General features: G+C 38.5%; 1 protein-coding gene across 3 annotated transcripts in view; it reads right to left on the reverse strand.

Moving 5' to 3' along the window:
• The window catches only part of pbx1b (pre-B-cell leukemia homeobox 1b), a 58342-nt gene that overhangs the window by 9211 nt on the left and 27359 nt on the right, over nt 1-21772 (reverse strand). For all 3 annotated transcript variants that reach the window (XM_056749893.1, XM_056749892.1, XM_056749891.1), the window contains exons 3-4: nt 3309-3553; nt 1142-1332 (exon numbers count right to left, since the gene is read on the reverse strand). In XM_056749893.1, coding sequence (XP_056605871.1) covers nt 1142-1332; nt 3309-3553 — 436 coding nt within the window. The remainder of the gene's footprint in view (nt 1-1141; nt 1333-3308; nt 3554-21772) is intronic.

Genomic DNA, 21772 nt, shown 5'->3' on the forward strand with positions numbered 1-21772 from the left:
AAACTGTGATTGTAATTCCTTGCTATATATCGCAATAAATAATATCGTTGCTGTCCTTCCAAAACCTTGTATGTCCTATTGTGACAAATGACAAGCATTTTTAATACTTTTTATTGGTTAGATATTTGCAAAACCCAGTGACAAACATAAGGGGTGACATTATGGCGATAAATAAGAATCATTAAATATGGAGATACGATGTGTCAGAGGGACAGCAGCAATATGTGATACGATAGTGCTTTAGGTTTGTAAAATCCATTTGAACAATATTAAAATATATTTTAAAGCTCTGGATTTTGCATTGACCTAAAACGTTGACAATACACAAGTTTTTTAAGTGTTACAATCATTCATTTATTGTAAACCAGAGTGATATGCACATGTGCTGTATATCAGTAATAGCTATAAATTGTGCAGCCCTAGCGAAAGACAAATTCGGTAAGCAGATGCTTCATTGTTTTAAAAGCCATCCCTAAAGCAGACCCCACACATACTAACAAGAAAGAAGCTTTAAAATGACAGAAAACTCAGCCTTTGGTGCCAATGAATGCGACCTCCTCTCTGCATCACTCATCTGCGGGCTAAAATCCCACAAGCATGTCTCAGAGGTTTACAGACGCGGCACCGAAAGCCCGGAACAGAGGTTGAGCGGATTTCCTCCCCAAAACCCCTCTTGAAAACATGCAAATGAGCCCAACATGGTCTCAGGCAGAGAGGGGATTAACCGTTGGAACTGAGCATGCTCCAAAGAGCGAGAGAATGGATGCTAAGAGCTGTGAGAAAACATGAACCTCATTTAAATGTTCTGCCTCTGACTAGAAGCTCTCGGTGTCATTTATCCGTGAGGAAATTTATGCAAATCCCAAGCATGTTTCAAAGAGAACAAGCGATTACATTGAAACACGGATGGACTCGACATGCCGTAGTGTGTGTGGGTTTGGACGGGGCCCCTAAAGCTCAGGTCTGGGGCTCTGTGCAAACACACAGCACAAGCATTTGTTTACATGCATGTGCTTAGAGCTGAGCGTGGTCCACGGAGAAGACGAGAATGAAAACACAGGGCATGATTATGTAAAAACCGCTAACGAACAAGCGAAAAACAAACAACCCCCCGTTTAGTTGGAGGCGCGTGAACACCGACCTGGCGTCTAGGAAACGCGATCGCAGGATCATGACGGCCTCGCATGTGCTCTGTTTCAGCTGCATCTGGATGGAACTGAACTTGCGGTGGATGATGCCGACCATTCGCTCGATCTCTTTGGGCGAGATGGGCCGCGTGCGAGACTGCTCCCTCAACAGGTTCATCACGTGGGTCGTGAACTCGTTGCACGCCTGGAAAAACAGAAAACAATCAGGTTTTAAAGAAAATGCAACAGGCTGATAGAGTCCTGTTTTGTTGGACTTTATTGTTATAGACATTCAAGATTTCACATTTTTGTGATCAAAATGACTGATTTTGTGGTGGTAATTTCTAGAAATGTGCAACAAATCTTGCCTAATATACTTAAGTAGAACCAAATGACATGGATAAATATATTTTATATACAGATAAAAACAGTGCTTTAAAGCAGTGGTTCTCAAACTGGGGGCCAAAGATTTTGTGGCATTTTATGAAATATAGAAATTTATCATCAAACATCAGAAAAATAAGGCCACCGACCAAAATAATTGATATTTCAGCATTGTATAACCGCATATGTTTTTCATTAAGATTATAAGTCTTTATTTGGGTGGGCTGCAAAGCAATGCACTCTACACAAAGGGGTTCTCACAACAAAAAAGTTTGACAACCACTGCTTTAAAGGGATACATATTAAAATATAATTGTCAACTTTAATTCATCCTCATGTCCTTCAAAGCCCGTATATGATTCTTTCTTCTGTGGAACTGATAAAATATTTTGAGAAATGTGGTTTGGTTACCAACATTCTTCAAAATATCTTCTTTTGTGAAGAAGAAAGTCATACAGGTGTGATGAATAAATAAAAAAAATATATAATTGTGGGGGAACTTAGGTTTAATTTATGTGCTGTGGTCAAACGTATTAGCTTAACAAACACAAACAGCAGCCGGCATAATAGATTACCGTCACTTTAGAACAACACTAAAGCACAATATTAATATTAACACAATATCAGTATCAAGACATAACTGATTGTTTTTACATAAATACTCAACAGACATTATTTGATGGTTCAAGTGCAATATGTCTGTAAAGAGTTACACAATTCAGTACGCTGATGAGAGCACAAATATTTGTCCCGCTCTGATGGGAGTCAACAAAAGACATTTTATGGACCTTTGAACCGTTATACATTATGATATTGTTTCGCTTAATTCTTGGAAGGTAAGAAATGTTTGCATTTGTCTCTTTTGCACTGACAACTCACTGACACATCTTACTTTTACACAGACAACTTAACACCACAAATTTATTTAAATAAAGGATAATAAGATAATACATTTTTTAGGATTTTTTCATTATTATTGAAACATTCTGTTGATTCTGCATTGAATTCAGCAATCGCAGAATGAAGAAAAACTGTAAGGACTGATGGCTAATCTCTCCTCACCAGAAGCGCTGAACTCCTGATTCCCATCACTATACGTTCTAATCTAGTGATGTTGATAAAAATAATCTTAAACCTCATCCATCTTTTAAACCAGCGCCCTTCATAAACGCTTTTCGAAGAGCTTGATCCTGGAATCCATTTATCATGCATAAAAATGAGGCCTGATTGAGTTGTTACACTTTTAATACTCCGAGTTCATTTTGAAATGGCCTCGCTGGCGTGAGAGCTCTCATTACTCACATCGCACACATGCACACACAGATGGGTACAAGAGGAGAGAGTGTCACAAAACACAGGGCTCATGGGAAGACGGCAACAACAGCGACACGAGGATGATGAAGGACGTTGTGCGGGGTGGTCCGTGCGTGTGTGTGTTGGTGATTTTGGGGCAGCGGGAGTGTTTGTGGTCCTCTATGACAGCTATGAATGTCCTTTTGTGAACAAACAAACAGAGGACACCTGGCTCGGTCCCAGAATGCATTTCAGTGCATCACCTCTGCTCTGTCTCAACTATATATCATCACAGATGGATCTACTGTCCGGTCAAAGTGTGTGAGAGTCAGTACAAGAGGTACTGAAATCATTTTTATATACGAAGCTTAAAAGTGAAGGATATTTACGGTGATATTACTTTTAAGTGAACTTTTAGTGAATTAGTTTTAAAGTTATTGTTGCCTAGTGATATTTTTTGGAAAACACTAATGGGTAATTCAGACATTGTGTGACTGAACTGACCTGCTCGTATTTCTCCAGTTCCGTGTGGTAGATCTGACGGATCTGAGTGAGCTTTGCTCTGTAATCGGAGTGTTCTGCTGAATTATCGGCTCCTATTCCAGCTGACGCAGCCGCTGCTGCTGCTGCCGCCGCAGACCCGCCCCCTTTCTCCGGCCCGGACACGCCCTCTGCCAGCAGCATGTTGTCCAATCTCATCAGTTGGGCATCTGGAGGGTCTTCCTCCTGGGCGCCACGGATACTCAACACTGTAGGAATGACACAAAAATGTAAAAGGTTATTCAAACAGGTCAGTATCCCAGAATGCATTGCGTGACAGCAGGACACCAGAGAGTCTGTATATACTAAGGCTGACATAACAGGTCCAGCCACATTGATCCACTGAGATTCTCCATTTTATGATAAATTGATTTAGCTAAAACAAAAAAGTCCAAGGCTGCAGTTGACTTTGCCAAGTTTTATGATGATACAATAAAACTTCATTTATTCATATCAGGAGTGACCCCAGACAGTGGAGAGGATCTGTGGCTGTAATTCTCCATATCCTGCGGTCTGCTGGTTTGACACCAGAGGGCCTTAGAGTTTATATTTTACATTAGAGGACAGCTTTGATCTTTAAAACGTCAATACATCATGCTTTTTTACATGCTTGCACATACAAAGATGTAGAAAACATATGAAAGCACACACATGCTAAAATATGTTCTTTAATCTCTACCTAGCAGGGTTGAACTTGATAATAAGTAAGGTTTGAAGATGTAGTTGGCTTTCAGTTGATAAATGTGAATTTCAGATAAACTGACCTCGACCTACAGTATGTTGATCAGGAATTCGAATAGCAATGGCAGTAATTTACTGTTGTAAATTTAATACTGTAATTTACATGAATTTGAGATATAATTCGAACTTCATTCACTATTTTTGAGTAATTTATACCGACTTCCATTAAAACATGCAGAATACATTTTCTTAAATGATAGGCATTCGCTACAATATACGTTAGAAAATAAAAATATTTTGTCACAACAAAAAAGATTTGAATTTGGCCAAACAGCATAACACAATGTTTCTATTGATTAAAAAAATTATTATAAAAAATCTGGCAGTAATATACTCTAATAAATAAACAAAAAGTATGAATATTGATAATAGTAATATTAGATTAATTCAATTTTAAAATTGCCTTCAATTCAAAAATACATAGGGGTGGTTTCCCTGACAGGGATTAGTTTAAACCAGATTAAAACTGGTGTGCATCTTGAGACAAAACAATGGTAACAATCTTTTTTTTTAAATATGTCAGAGCAAGTTGTTTTTGATCAAGTTAGTCTGGGACTAGTCTTGTCCGGGGAACCGCCCCATAACGTTTGGGGTAATACTGAAAAACAATGACATGATTAAATACAAAGAAGTTCATTCAATTTGATTAATTTTAACTTCCTTAAATTCAGAAAACAATTCTGCATCCTTCCCATCAAAATTCAATCTTAACTAAATTTCTGGATCTTTTCTTAAATCACTTCTGTATCTTACATGATCAGACTGCTGCCTACTTTGATTTTCAACCGCTTTAATTATCAGTGACATTCTCTTCTGGCATCTAACGTCTGGCCCATTTAACAAGTCGGAGGGAGATGCAGTCATTTCCTCATGAGTTGTGACACATGAGCAAAAACCGACTTTCAGGTTTCTAGGTTGTGAGTGGATGGTCATCTACTGTGATTATGGGCCACACTGTCTGGGACTAAAAAGGAAGCTCTTCATTAATCCAGAGACAAAGCCGTTCACTGGTGCATTAACCCCAGACCACTGATGCCCGGTGCGGATGCCGCAGCGGTGAGAAAGGGTCCTGCTGTATGGCCAGCGGGAAAGCGTGTGGGGGGGCGTGACTCTGACCTCCTCTTTAAGTCGAAATGCAAATACGCAGACTGTTGGCGAGCAGGAAAGGTCCAGGGTTCACGCCTCGAGCCCAGAAGGAGCTAGACTGCGCAAATCTGCGCAAGAGAAACAATACTGTTTCATTAGCGAAAACATTTCATCTGATTCATGCTGTGGCTTCAGATGGGGAAAACTGTACAGGGGAAGCAGATGACATGGATTAACAGTCATGTTTTTGAGTGTCCAAAGAAAACATATCTGAAGAGGGTGTTTATGTATAAGTCCTAAAGGCACAGCTGTAATAAGTGGCCCTTGTAATTAAAATTGTAAAGAAATGATCCTACAAAGCTAAATTACATATATTGCAAAAATAAAATGATAAACAATTGTATAGGACATGAGCCCAGTAAAGATTATTATAGTTTTGTTGTTAGTTTTAATGTATTTTAAATAACATTTCGAAATACTTTTTTATTTTTGTTTCATTGTTTTGCGATTTAGTTATGTGCTTTTATCATTTTGTTGCATATGATAACTATATCTATAATATACATAAATATAAGTATATATTTTTTTAGTTTAGTTTTTTATGTATTTTCAGTTGAAGTTCCCCTGTAGTCTAATACATATGCTCTAAAATAGCTTGAATGTAACTTTTATTATATGATTTTATGAATATGCAAATTATTACGCACCTCTACTCATTCACACTTGTTCAGTCTACCTGATCCACTCTGTTAACAGTGTGATGTGGTCTTAAAGCATATTTAAAATATAAGAAAAAAATTGGTTTCAGCTGTGTTCTGGGTGGTTGCTTGGTTCGCCAGATCGAAAAAAAGCCAACTCCAAACCTCTGAAATTCTGATGTCCAGAAACGGTTCATGTTTTAAAGATTGCACGACAGTAATAATGATACTTACTTTAGCAAACACCAGCAATAAAAATCTAATTATTACAGTGGTAAAAATAAAACCAAAAAAGGAACTGTTTTCCTCAAGTAAAGTCACAGTGAGTTCAGTCTTTCACTACTGGTTGTTAACAGCTCATAAACAGCAGAGTCACGATCCACAGCTCATAACACCAAACTAAAACAAACCACACAGAGCAGACCAAAATCATTTCAGTGAGACGTCAGCACTGTGAAGAAAAATGAGGACAACTGTTAAAGTGGGACATAAGACATCCTTTTTAATAAAGATCATGGATAAGTTTTTTACTGTGTGTAAATGAATTCATCACATTAGTTTATCCAAAACTACAAGACACTGATGTAGAGATTTGGATCATATTTATAAAACTACACCAATGACAAATGCAAAGTGATTCACCTTTTCAAATACTCAATAGTCAGATACTGTGAAGGAATCAAAACTGTAGCGCAAATGCAACTAGCACACGTTTTAGATGAAGCAGAAACGTCGACTGCGAGCTCAAGGGAGACATCGGCAGAAACTCAAGGCCAACAGAATTCCATCCAAAGTTATAAAACGTCTAGACTGTCAAGCATAATGGAACATAAAAATTCCCCCGTTCACAGAGCGATACGCTCCCCCTCTGCCAAATCCTGCTTCGCATCCGCGGGTGTTTATTTAACTTGGCTACATGCGCCTCGACCATCAGTCTGTTAAAAAGAAAAGCTGTTTGGCCTGCGAAGGGCCCAGAACGAAAAAGCCAAACGCAATACGATACACGCCATTGAAAGGGGAAATAATGGCACAAGTACAAATAATCTATACGTACAACCATGAAAACCTTTACTGAGAGTCATAGCATTTTGATGAGGTCATATTGAGCAATACTTCAAGTACAATAAAATCAAAAGTTAGATTTACAAGCGTGCTGCAACGGATCTGGCATTGTGATGTTGTTTATAGTTCAGCACGTGCTCACGAGAATACGTGACGGCTTCTATGTGCATTCAGCCAATAGTGCTAGCTGGCAGAACATGTGACGCTGTGATGTCATCAGGGTTGCACCATTCAGACTGATCATATAAGACCAAGTAAGAAAAAGCGCCAAAAGTTTTTTCTTTTACCTGCTAGAGTTCTAAATTTCACAAACTGGACCTTTAAAGCTGCAATCTGTAACTTTTGCCTCTTTACAGTTATAATTGTTTGAAACATAAAATTATAGGTAACTTTGCATAAAACAAAATCATTCCTAACTCAAATTACAAATCATCATTATCAGATAAACGTTGATATTATAAGATTTATTTTCAAATGAATTACAAACTTGCTCAATAACAGATTTTTGTTTATCTTTCTCAAAAAGTTATATACTGCAGCTTTGAAGTCGTCATTTTTTTAGTCTCATGGACAAGATAGATATCACTACAAAAATGAGATGAATCCGCAGGATTTTAATATAAGAAAATAATTTTCCATTTGTATACATAATAATATTTACTTTTAATGCATTCATTTTTAAAAAGGATGCCCTGGCTAAAGACACTAAAAGCACACAGATAAAGCGCATGCAATGGAAGCAAATACACCTGACAAATGATGATTTACTCATCCCTCTCGTAAACTAAAGCACATAATTAAAAGCACTGAATGGATTATTCTAAATAAATACAATTAAGCAGAATGATGAGAAAGGTTCCTGCGTTTAGCTGTGGGTCATAATTACACGAATCACTGAAGGCCACTTTACTCCGTAATGGCAGGCTAATTGATTCCTGCTAATATTTTCCTGAGTTGAAACTGTGTGGTTCCTTCTAGCAGGCCAACGCTGGAGAGATATCTGCGAGACAGCTGAGGGAGGAAGGCTTTCCCTATCCTTGTTAACATTGTTTTCTCTTTAAAATGAAAAGAATCACCTGCAGGCATTTTAATGCTGGTTTACTGCTGGAATAAAGCACATAGGAAGATCTGGATTCTGAAGTATTTTTATCTGTATCTTTCATTTACTGTTTTCTTGGTTTCAGGTCTCCTTTCGATTATGGTTCAAATATAGCAAACTTGGAGCGCGTTTTTAACTTTTGGATGCATACTTTATTCATATTTCTGGACTGCATGTTTTTCACAATAAAAGCTTTGCTAGATTTTATTTAGCTCTTTATGAAGCTGTGATATGGCATTTGCATTGATAGTCTGACAGGATGCTGGACAGCTGTTGCCAGGCAACCAGAACTCCATCTGGAGTTGGTGAATCATGATTTGATTTTGATTGACCTGCTTCAAACATCTCGCCTAAGACATTTACTTGGCATTATAGAAGATTTACTCTGCTCAGCCTTGTTTTGTCAGCCGTCTGCAGTTATTTCCCACATGCACAACTACAACGATATTTGCAAATAAATCAGGGTTGCTGTGCCAGAAGGTCAGGGACGACCGGATTCTTTTAACTTTAGCCGCTAACCCAAAACATCAGATCTACTCAACAGATTGTTAGAGCCAGAACAAAACAAAAATCGTAGAGTTCGCGACATTTGCTCGATCTCCCAGCATGTGGCCTTTTACAAATCGAATCAATATTTAATAAAACCCAAGGCCACGGGCTGAACGGACAATGGATTATTTTCTCTGTCGGCTTGTTTATCGGAGGCGATTCGTTTCGTTTCCGAGAAAGCGCTCTGGAAGAGTCTGTGTTATTGGTGGAAGGCGCATGCAGGATTTATGCACCTCTTCTCAAGGTGGCTACTCGCCAAAAGTCGTGTTTGTCTTTTCCTCCAGTGTAGCTGTGTACTGTCGGATGGTTAGTATTCTAGTCTTCTGCATTTTCCATTAAGCGAACATCCGAGCAGGTCTGCCTGTGCCAGGGCTCCCACAGATACTGAAATATTAATTGAACTTCTATAAAAGGAGGCCGTGATCACTCCAACTGAACCCTCGGACTGCGACCAGTCTTAAGTGAACAAGCACGAGATACAAATGGTGGTTTGTGACCGGACGTGTCAAAGTTATGAGTTCAAAGTCTGTTTGATTTCATTTGGTAAGAAATTGTAAAACAGAACCTACTTCTCCAAAAATAAATAAAATAAGCTTTTATAAGGAAAAACAAGGCCATGATGTGGCAATATAGGACATGACACAAGCCAATTTGATTCACAATATTTTCAAATGTTAATACAGCACTTTCTCCACTTTTTGTCAAACCGCAAGAAAAAAATGTGCAAGATTACATCCATATCAATGTCAATGCTTTGACAGCAAGATCAATTTCCTCCCAAAATAATGAACAGGAGGCCAAAACCTGCTCTGCAGTTTACCCGTCTGATTAGCCGCAAATAACTTGCGACTGTCAATAGCCGGATGAACGTGTAATCCTCTGCGAGTTGATGCCGTTGTGTCAGAGGCGGTTGGCATGGCTGGTCATCATGGTGATACTCTGATAGAAGTGAGATGCTGATGTTGAACGAATTATGTTTAGTTTCCCTGTCAGTCTTGGGAAAACCGACAAATACAGACACACGCACGCACGCATGCAGGCACACACGCACGCGTACAAACAAACAAAGTTACTAAAAAAAATTCCCTGGCTTGGTCAGTCGTAGGTCCATTTTTACTCTTTTATATAAAAAAAAGTGATTAAAAATAAAAAAAGGAATATGTTAAGTTTTATGTTAACAAAAACCAAAAAAATCACTCCCTGATATAGATAAAATTAAATGGCTACAGTTACAAGCACAAACACAAACAAAAAGATTACCAAAATACTTTACTGTGAGCCAAGGAAGAGGGTGATAAAAAGGCACTAACAATTATCTTTTGAATGCACATATTCTTTTAAATTGTAAAAAGAAAATCTCTTTATTGTTGAATCTAGAATAAACTATTTAAAATACTTGTACTTGAAATCAACTACTAAAATCTTACCATCAAAATACATGGCAGAGCAACACTTTTTTAGTGCAAACACAAACGCAGTGTTTGGATGAATAATTAACCCATGCTGGTCGGGCTGCGCTGAAGCCATGGGCTCAGATTTACACTGACAGCTCTGGCCCTGTTTGTTTGCACTGGTGATTCAGTGGCACAGTCGAGTGCGGCTGTAGCGCTTGATAAATCAGGGTGGGTCGACGCTGGCGTGTTCAGTGGTGGTCCTGTCAGAAGCAAGCTCAGAGTCCAGACGACAGCTTCATGCTAATTCAAAGGCAACATTGTTCATTATACAGTCACGAGTGTAGCGGAACGACAAAGAAACCAACAGGACAGTAATCTATCTGTTTAACCAGACCACCTCTGTCACACTCACAACTAAGAGTGGAAATGGCCTATATTCACTTGGGGACACTAGTTGGTGACATCATTTCTGTTTTTAAATGTCACTATATGCATGTATAACATTTGCAGTGATTGGAGACTGAAAATGATCTACATTTTTGCCTGGACGTCAGACCCACCTGTAATTGAATCCTTGCCCTGGACACTTGGAATCGATATTATGTAAATTGAAAAGGATTTTTTACTGATCAATGCCAATGTGCTAAATAAATATGATCTTTGCCATTATTGCTGAATAACAAAAATCGATTCTTTAAAAGATCTATTGACGAGGCTATCTATACAAGTGGTTCTCAAACCTTTTCGATATAAGGCCGCATTTGTGCAAGGTGCATTGTTTTGCGCCCCTCAAAATAAAGACTTTTCATGAAACCGAAAGCAACAATTCTTTTGTTTGCTGGGATTCTTTTTCCGATGTTTGATTCTGATGTTTCTGATGAATTTTTATGCACAAAATCTGTGCCCCTTGGATCCATCTTGGACCCCCAGTTTGAGAACCACAGATCTATGCTATACATTTTGAAACTGACACAAGTGAAAACAATAACTTTGCATAACCAGCCAAGCAGGGAGAGCCAACTACAAACATCTCTAAATGGACAAATATCAGCTAAATATTACCAAACACAGACTGAAAATTCACAAAAAGTACTATGTTGTACCAGGGTAAAGTGACAGTATACAACAATGATACTGATTTTATTTTGAAAGCGTATAAAAAATGTCCTACAAGTGTTAAGTAATTATTAGTGAGTGACAGGATTTATTGACGATTTGTGATATTTAATGCACAAAATATAATAAAAAACGGTGACATTTAAACCTCATTAAAAAAGAAAAATGCATGAAAAGTTGCCACAAGCAAAATTAATCAATTCAAAACGGAATCAGATCACAAATTAGAAAGTCAATTAAAAGAATAAGCCCCAGCATACATGTTCAGGTATGACAGTCTGCTTAAACAGACCTGACAGGAGCTGTGTGTGTGTGTGTGTGTGTATCTGTCCTGGAAAGAACCATCACTTTAGCCTGAGACCAGCAGCTCCCAGCCCAGTGGACCAGTACGAGACGCGGCTCTACGTTTAGCCCGTACAGGCGCCTCCAGAGTCGAGTCTAATAATGGTAATTATAATCATTAAAGGCTGGCCAGGCCTGGGGGTAGCTGGTAATGACACAGCCTGAGCTGGAATGAGAGATAGAGACAGATAGACATCAAGATGGAGAGAGAGAAAAGTAATTTATTAGGCAAATAGTGTTACTCATTTGAGCGCATCCTCAGCCTCGGGACACGCATATTCCTCTAGATCTATTAAATATATGTGATTGATGAGCTGGATCTAATCAAGGATGGGTTTTACTGTACATGTATGAATAAAGCTGGGGTGGGGGGTGGCTGGTAATGCAGCCCAAACACATTTTCAAGTTACCTTAAAGTCCAACTTAGCGAGCTTCTCAGGCAGATGGCACATTAAATGTAATTATAGAATAGAACTTTAATTAATAGAATAGAATAAAATAATGAATTAATCAATACATTTAATAGAATACATAACATTTTCAATTATTCTTCAATGATTTATGAACCAAACCTACCAATAAAACATCTGAAACAGACAAAAGACTAAACTTCAAATCATCCCATGATGCATTGCACATGCTTAAACTGGATCAAAATGTTTCAATGTGAACTAGCGACTCAGTAACCAATTGGAAGTATAAAAAGGATATATCTAAACTTATAGATAATTAAAAAAACTAACATTCAACACTTTATGTGGAAATATTTCTAATATATGTTTAAATATAAGGTCAGCTCCGCTGAGCGTGGAATGAAATGTAAATCTCAGTTGTATGACTGCATCAGGAGTCCATTTCTCAGCCCCCCCCCAACTGCACCCCCAGAGGGGCAGAACAGCCAGAGACAAGCTTGTCATTAAAACCTGCCCCGCAGCTCTTTATTACAGTCAATCCTCCGGATGCCAATGACGGGTCTAAATCCAAAAGAGCCACAAAGGGCAGCTTGACCAATGACATCATCAGTGAGTGTGAGGGGGCGTGGTCACTGGTGTGGTCAGACGGAGCAGAACGCATTTTCTTTCCTTTCATTACTGACGCATCACCTGTCTTGCATGGATCACTGACGCACAACTCTATCAGACCACAAAAATGTGTCTTTTATCCATATGACTTTGCAATGGTAACCCCCAAAAATTGAAATAAAGATACCATCGCTTAACTTTGTAAGGTCACATTCATAAAGCTAAACCTGAGCAAAGCAGATAAAGAATTGCTTTGTCAACACACATCTCATATAAAAAATGTTTAAGGATCAGTTCAAGTAATAAAATAGATCAGAAGCTATAGTATTGTCTTACGCTACAAGTTACTCATCTTTTAAAGCAGATTCACTAGAGCAAGCAGCTACAAAACAAGCTACTTACAAACCATTTGCTAACTAAATTGAATCTATTTAAATGAAGGGGGCAACAGTTTATAAAATTAGATTACATTTTATTGGTTGCACAAAAACATTGCAAGTCTCAAACAGAGACGGTAAATAGAAAACATATAGCACAGTATAACATGTGCGAATATTAATTCAAACAGCAAACACGTGTTTGTCACAACGCTTCCATCCAGAGCTTGTACTGTAAAAGAACTACTTTAAGAGAAGTGAGCTGCTCTCTCTATAAGTTAGAGACATTCATAGTTATTGAGGTCTGAAACTAACTTTACGCAAATGTGTAGATTATATTGCTTGGAGAATATCTAAACATTAGGACTTCATACACAATATTAATGTGGTTTAACAAACATCAGAACTCAAGGTAGACTTTTCTTAAAATGTCATTGAACCAGATGTGTTGAATTTGCAAGTAGCTGCAATGCCAGAACTGACCTGAAACCGGTTGTATTCGTGAGTTGAGACTTAAGTATCCTTAAAGTAAGAAGATATTTAAAAGAATGTGGGAAACTTCACAATTCAAGGCACCATCGACTACCTTTAGTATATTTGAAGAGTTACGTTCCAAAACGAGATTACTCAGTTTAAAAATAAATTCTAAAATTATGTTTTTTATTATGTTACGTTTTTATTGTGTTTTATTGTGTTGGTTAGTTACAAACATTCTTCCAAATATGTTTTTTTTGTGTTGGGCAGAACAACATAATTTATACAGGTTTGAAGCAACTTGAGGGTGAGTAAATGATGGCAGATTTTTTTTGGCTGAACTATCCCTTTAAGCTTTACTCCTCACCACTGCACAGAATTCCAAGAATTAAGTTCACAAAAAACAGTATCGCACTCTCTCTCGTTTAATCACTCTCTCTTTTCCTCCCTCTCCCCCTCATTCTCTGTCTCTCTCTATCACTCATTCTCTGTGAGCGAGTGCCACATTTCATACAGCAATGTCTCTCAGCCAACAAGTTTATGTAAAAGTGATTAACCGTAATTAAGCCATAATTACTCTGATTAGCCAAGTCACAGTAAATTACAGCAGCGCATGTGAAGCGGTGGAGGGGTATAGAGTAGCTCTGGGGAGGTGTGTGTTCGCCACGACCCACTGCAGATTGCACAAACTGTATCGAGGTTGGGGGGGCTTAGGTGTTCATGAAGCGAGACATTGTTACCCATAATGCACTGCTCTCACTGTCACACACAAGCTTTTGACTCTGTGAAATGATTTCCCTAAATGTATTTGTACAGTTTTAAAGAGAACAACTAACATTAAGAGGAAAGATGAAAATGCAATCACAAACTTTTCAAAATAATTGTATGTGAAATACATGTAAGTTTGGAAAGTGTTTTAACCGTCAGGCTTCAAACCTCTTGAGGTTAACTTCAGGTCAAATTTTGATGAAATGAAGACTTAAGAGCTTCAACTCGTATTCCAATGGTCCTAAGCTTAAAGGGGTGCTGCAACAATGTGTCATGCATTCAGACTTCTTCACAATGTTAAACGTCTTCTCATGCTTAACATGGTCAACTTGTCAAAAAACGAGTTGGGGGTATTAAGTACTATTTCTGTGCTAAATACACTGCTGCCAGTTTTTTTGAACATATAAAACTGTTTTGCAACAACTTTTCTTAGTCTCGTATTGGACAATTCTCCCGGGAAAGGAGAAGAGCAGGAGAAGGATAGCAGGAGAAGGAACATGTGCAGACGTCACTTTCACTTGTGTGGAGGAGAGAGAGCATATGTTTGCGAAGTTCAGGTGTATGTTTTTTTCACTGCATTTGGGTTATGAATGTTATATAAACTGTGGATATAACGCTGGATTTGGAGATCGTTTTAAACTGATATATGGAGGCGTCACAGCGCTAAAAGATGCCGGATATGAACCGCATGCGGTGAGTAAAAGTGATATCTGTGTTTTGTTGACAATGTGCTTTACTTCAGCCTACCACTCCCCCTGCACGCGCCATATGATTTATAAATGTGATCAAACTAAATTCTCTTAAGCTACTCAAGATTAATAAGAGATTGGCAGAAACCGTGTGTGTTACGGCTGTTATAAATAAACCCTGTTAATTAAATATAAACTACTTCTTTCTTTGGAATGATACACACTGGTGGAATTATATTGGGGTTCATAATAAAGGTTTTTTGAGGTACTGGCAACCAATTGCTCAAATTCATCTGCTGGGATTTACAACCCAAGAAATCTCTCACCATCTCACCAGCCAAGACTGTGACCTTTCCAGTCCAACACAGAGACAGCATAACAGAAGCTGGTCTTTTATTGTAAAGAACACACACACACAGACAAACACATATTTTGACCTTCGCACTCCCGCAGCATTCCGGATTGGTCGGAACGCCATCAGAAGTCTCGGGTCATGCCAGCACAGACTGAAGCTGAGCAAATCTATCTCATTTCATTTGAGACTGCTTCTCTTCTGGCACATAAATAATGCATCAGTCGGAGGCGTGTGGCGCTCTGCAGTCTCTCTCTCTGCGGGGAGCGCTGCGTCTCCCTCTGCACCCCCCCCCTCCATCCCGTTACACCGTACCCGATTAATTACACACTTTAATGAGCTGCATTATTAATGGGGCTCTTACTTGGCAGTTTAAGGAAACGCAGCCGAGCGCTCAGCGATATGAGTTTCTACTTCTCATTAAAACATCACACGAGGCATGTGGGACGACCGTGGCCCTTCTCTAACACAACATTCACAGGATTTAAATTCTTGACAGGGCCATAGAGATGGAGAAAAGTCTAAAGTATTCCTCCTCAAACCATATACGAAATCTTCTTATGATGTCATCAAAGTTAAGACAAATGATGAAAATGAATTGCATTTTAATCGCTTAGAAAGTAAAACCTCACCTCAACCATGCACACAGTTTTACCAAGTTCCTCCTTTGCTGTAGATCGTTTATTGTTGCCAGATAATAAAAAAATAATAATTATTCTATAAAGCATCTTTGTTTGGGATTTGTATAATCGTTTTGAAAGTCTTTCGAAAATAGCTCGTACAATCAGACTTTCTAAAAGACAACCGAATATCATTGAAGTTCTGGATCGTCCTTGGGGACATCTATTTTGATTTAACATCACTTCTACAAAACAGTCTGTCGAATAGAATCAAGAACAAATGTGTTCCATGTGGCCCACATGAGCTCAAGCTGTTTAATTACTGCGTTTAAGAAACCAAAATAAAAGTCAAAAGCCATAAATATCCACATGACCGACAGAAAACAACAAACATACAAGTCGACATTGCAACAGGAAAACTTAAAACACATTATTTATTCTTTACAGAAGTGCAGTGGGAGATGCTCTGAGATATCACTTGGATTTTAGTAGTGTTGCTCATATTTTGAGGAACATAAATATTTTTCTTTGTGTTTGCAAGAAGAGTTTCACAGCCGCGGAAAGAGACCGAATGAGAAACCGAATGAGAGTATGGATTCCCGCGGGTCCTCCGTGTGGGTTATTTTGTGCAGGAGCGTCTTTCCTCCTGCCATTCAAGACACGTAATGCAACACATCAAAACATGTCACCTTCCATTAACGCGCAAACCAACACATGAGCAGGAAAGACTTCAAAATGACCAGAAATGCAACAGAACAACCAAGCACTTTTTTAATATAGCCGAACAAGAATCATGATGCAACAACTTAACACAAATAAAAGTACATTCTTTTTGTGTTTGGCTAGTGTCTTATATTTTATTTTATTTATGTTAATATTAATTTGTATTATTATTTTACTGTATAAAAATTGTGTGCAATAAACGATTTGTTGAATTTTGTTGTATGATCATTTTATTAAACAAACAATTTGACAAAATGGGTCCTGTAGTTCGATAGCATTTAAACAAACCGTATGGTACATTGACATCTAGCGTTTGAGCTTGGTATCGCAGTCTAAATTCAAAATATTGGAAAGTCAAGTTTAGACAAGTAACGCTTCTTCTTGGTTTCTTTTGATTGCTATCAGAATAATCTACAGGCACTGGGGTCACAAAGTGTGCATGGGCTGTAAAGTTTGTTTATATGGTTAGGATAAAACCATCTATACTATACTAAACTTTACGTGCCATCTCATAAAACATAATAAAATGTGCTCCAGTGTGATCTAATTTGATTGATTTTATTACATTTTACATGACTAAATCAACAGAACTTCATTCGTTGGAAGCAATGAAAGTCATTTTATAAAGGTCTAATATGTAATTTTTTTGGAGATCTATTGACAGAAATTAAATACAATATACATAACTATGTCTTCAGAAGTGTATGAAGACCTTACATAATGAAGCGTTATGTTTTTACTACCTTAGAATGAGCTATTTCTAACTGAGAATTTAAGTCCTGTGTCAGCCACTGTAGTGCTTCGAAAGAGAGGGGTGGAGAGAGCTGTTGGTTGCAATTCGCAACCTCACATCTAGATGGCGCTAAATGTAATACACTGGACATTTAAGGATCATATTAAACAGAAACAGCTTCCCAACATAAAAATGGCATGGTACCCCATGTTGCAGTGGAGGCAGTTGCTAAGGGGAGTGTCTTTATTACGTTGCTATGTAGTTGCCAGGGTTGTCTAGGTGGTTGCTAGGTCAGAATAAAATCCCATAGACTGACATCGAATCAGGGTCCAGAGTCATATCTATAGAGCAGAATATGATAGACTCCAGGGGTGGCACTCTTTAACATCTAGCTATGTTAATATAACCCTGACCAAACTATCACTTCACTCCAGCGCTCAAAATAAACATGTTAATGACTTTCACTCAGTGGTTTTAATTTGCTCAAAGTGTCCTCTATGTCTCAAGACCTCTGACCCCAGGCTCACTCAGCGTAGGGTCTTCTAATATTCTATTCATCGGCTCTCTAACGGCCTGTGATTCAGTCGAGCGGGCGTGATCTTTCAGTCCAGCTCAGCCTTTCATTTCTCGTGTCTTGATTGACAAAAGGAGTTCCATGTGACCTATATCTGCATGTGCTCTGTGACCCAGATAGTGCCCACGTAATGAATGTCTTAGCCATTTGTGTCCAACTCCTCCTTGTCTTGGTCTTGCGTCCATGTGCTAAAGTCCTCCTGATGGAGTTGTCCCCAGGGCCTGTGCTGTCTGGGGTCTAGAGAGAAATATTCCCATGCGCCCGGACCGGAGACATTTTGAGGGGGGGGGTCACTTATTACTATTCATGGGCTTGAGATGATGGACCAGCTCCCCCTCAATTTATCATTCGCAGCCAAAATGCACACACACATACTCACCTGCCTTTGTCCCATGGTGGGGAATTAGAAAAAGTCACATAATGGATTTTCCTTGCCGTTTTGAAAAACATTGTATTACACTGATAGACTCTAAAAACTCCATTTATTTCTATAGACCTTTTCACAATTTTGTAATGTTGCAAAGTAGAAAAAACAAAACAAAACAGGAAATTAATGAAATATATAGAATACATGGTATTCCACAAATGGTATTGCAAGTGTTCAAAAAGATGTACAAAACTAACAGACAAAAACAAATCGATTGTCTTTAGGTTATCTTCAAGGCATTTACATTTAAATTCACCATGAAATAAAAAATGATTGTATATTATTAACTATTTATTCACGAAGGCCATTACTTTTTTAATTAATGTGCCCTCATGAACTTCACATATCCAAATCTCTTTTCGCATGACGTATGTCTCAGCTTTAGGGCGGGACTATACCAACTACCAAATAAACTGTCATTCAATTTCTAACAATCCAATAAAATATTCAAGGACAAAATCCTGCCCCACCCTACAAATTGCCAACATTTTTTGGTTACATACTAGATCTGTGGTTCTCAAACTCGTTTTAAGGCCTCATTTGGGTAGAGTAAACTTTGAGGCCCCCCAAATAAAGATTTATAGTCATATAGACATATTCAGCCATACAAATCTGTGACATCGATTCATTGGGTTGTTGGTTCTGATGTTTGGTCTATGATAAATTTCTGTATTTTATAAAATGCCACAAAATCTGTGGCGTTTTCTGGATCCATCCTGGAGCCCCCCAGGGGGCCACGGCCCGCAGTTTGAGAACCACTGATCTAAAGTATGTTTAGAGTATGCTATAATAAAAACTTCTAGTTTAACATGCCATGCACCTCGAATTAAAGCGTCCACATGGCTTCGTCTATGATTAATTCCATCGAGCTCAAGTGCAGCGTGCTAATAACATCCCGGGATACTTTTGTATTATTCTGAGAAACTTTACCGCGTTCTGAAGTAACCGACTCCAGCTGTCTCTGAAGAATTCCTCCCGCGTTCTGCAGCTACCGGGTGAATGATAAAATCACTCTGACCTAGATGCTGCGGCCCTCATGAGACTCTCTCTCTCTCTCTGTGCTCTGTGAATACGTAATTCTAATTTATGAAGTAGCAGAAGGCACTGGCAGAATGTGTATGTGTGCATTTCATATATATATAAAAATACACACACACACAGATGCTTCTCTATGCATGCACGTATACTGTTGTTCTAGTCAATCATCGTGTTCCATCGTGTTGTTCTCCTTCAACAGAACCGTGTGATGTTTGTAAAAAAGCAAAACAGCGTCTGCACTGAAGGAAAGGAAAGTTCCAGGAAAAACTGACAGTACCGCTGAAATAATGGAGAGAAGACACTATGCAGAAAAAAAAACTCTGTTTGGATTCACCCATTGTGCTAAAGCAAAAAAAAACTATATAAGAAGCGGCTGGTAGAAGATGAGCAGAGAGCGTGTGCTCCTCCAGTCTGACAGTCTCTGGAATAATCTTATGCTAATACTCAAGACCTGTGTTTAGCCTTAAGTGCACTGTGCACTCGGATGATCGGAGGAGAGCAATTTTCCAAAGCACAGATTCTTACAAAGAAAGAGTGAGCAAGATGTGCAAAGGAATTGAGTGTAAAACAGTGTTTTACTGAAGATGGAGCTTCTGTGAGTTGAGGCAATTTATAGTGAGGGGGACAATTTTGCCTTTCCCAGAGAAGACAGCAATTTACAGTTGTGTTGAAGCGTCATCATAGTGAGACGAGACCACAGCACGTTAATGTCAGAATGAGAGAGAGAGAGAACCTTACAACAAACACCATGTTTAACGGCAGTTTAAGTAGTAGTTCTAATGGACAGTCCCTGGACGATTTTGGGATCGCAGAATTAACGCATTATAAACGAACACCGCAAAATTTGCGTTAACTTACGGAATTTTGAGATTGTCGCAGATTTTCTGCATAGTTTGTCCATAGTGACGTCCTCACATCGCGCCTTCCGTCAAAACCAGCTCCAAAAGTCGGCAGAGATACTACAGAAGGCTTTATAACACTACCAGTTTGCTAACAACATCCATTGCCATCTATTTAAAAAAACTAGCCTTTGGTCTTCTTTCCTTTGTTCCGCTGAAGGTGTTAGCATTAAGGCAAGAGCCTGGGCCAAGGTTCAAGCGTCACGGTTTGCTACTGCCTGGACCTTTCGCCAATACGCTTTTATGGCTAAAGGTTGCAGGCAAGTTGCTTCGAGTCAAGTCAGCCTCATCGATGTATGCGTCACGTTCTTAAACTACACACCTGGAAACAACATAAAGCCATCTGATCTATGAAGAGAGCTGTCATGTTTATTTTGATGTCAATGAACATTCATCACAATCAACTTAACGCTGATTTCTCAAAAGAAAGTTATCGCAGACACATTTCCACAACCATAAACATGAAGCGATATGAAACGAAACGTGATTGGTTGCTTGACCTGTCAGTCAAAATGGCCTCTTGGCCCCTCAAAAAATGGCACTTAAACTTAAAACAGCCAGCAGTCTGAATTTGCTGCATGCCTTTAAATAATAGGAAATACATGGATAATGTTTTCAAATGTAGTAGTTTTAAGACAGTTTTTAACATTTTTGGTAAAACCCCCAGCAATTTTTTTTGCATTATTTTAATAAAGCTGCTCCAAAATTAAGCATTTCATGCTGAAGGAATCACAAAAAACCTAGGCGTAATTCAACCCCAAATATATATATTTTTAAAAGACTCATGTCATTCCAAAACCTGTTTATGACAAAACAAAAAAGAAGATATTTTGAGATATGCCTCAGTCATTTTGTGGAAATTACAATGGATGTCATTGAAGGTCGATGTTGTCTGGTTACCAACGTTCTTAAAAAAAAAAATCTGTGTTCTGCAGAAGTAAGAAAGTCAAACAAGTTTGAAATGACATACGTGTCTATAAATGATGAAGGAATTATCATTTTGGAGAGAACTATCCCTTTAACAACATGATCCTATATCATGTCTACAGTAGAACTGTTTATAAAACGTAATGTGCAAACCCTGTTCCATGTAAATGACATGACAAACGTGTAAAGGTGCCATATTTGATTTTACCATAATGTTTTGTTAAATGCCATCATTTTCAATTTTAGGGTGAAGTATTCCTTTAAATTATGAGTAGCTTGTATCAAGCTACAGATTCAAAGAAGCCCCCTCGACACTACAAGCATCTCTGCTCAATTTCCGTCTTTGACATAAACATCAACATGCATATATTTTCCAAATCCCTCTCATAACATTCGCACCACAGACACTAAAGTCATTTGCCTTTAAAGGCGACATGATTTCCATAAAAACAAAAGCGTAGGAGAATAAACGTTTTAATGACGGCATCGGGTCCTTTGGGTTTGTCGCATTGTCCCCATGAAGCCTGGAAAGGCAGATGTAGAAATTGATTGCTCTTTACCAGGGGAATGAAAGGGGGCAGAGCTAGCTTACTAAAAATAAAGCATCCGAACAGCGTGCATTGTGCGTGGCTGCTCTACAGTATCAGCGAGTGTGATAAAGTCACTAGCAGTGTCTTATCGTCCGCTGAGAGGAAATATGCCTCCACCAGATTAGAGC

The sequence above is a fragment of the Triplophysa dalaica genome, chromosome 6, assembly GCF_015846415.1.
Source record: "Triplophysa dalaica isolate WHDGS20190420 chromosome 6, ASM1584641v1, whole genome shotgun sequence".
Lineage (NCBI taxonomy): Eukaryota > Metazoa > Chordata > Actinopteri > Cypriniformes > Nemacheilidae > Triplophysa > Triplophysa dalaica.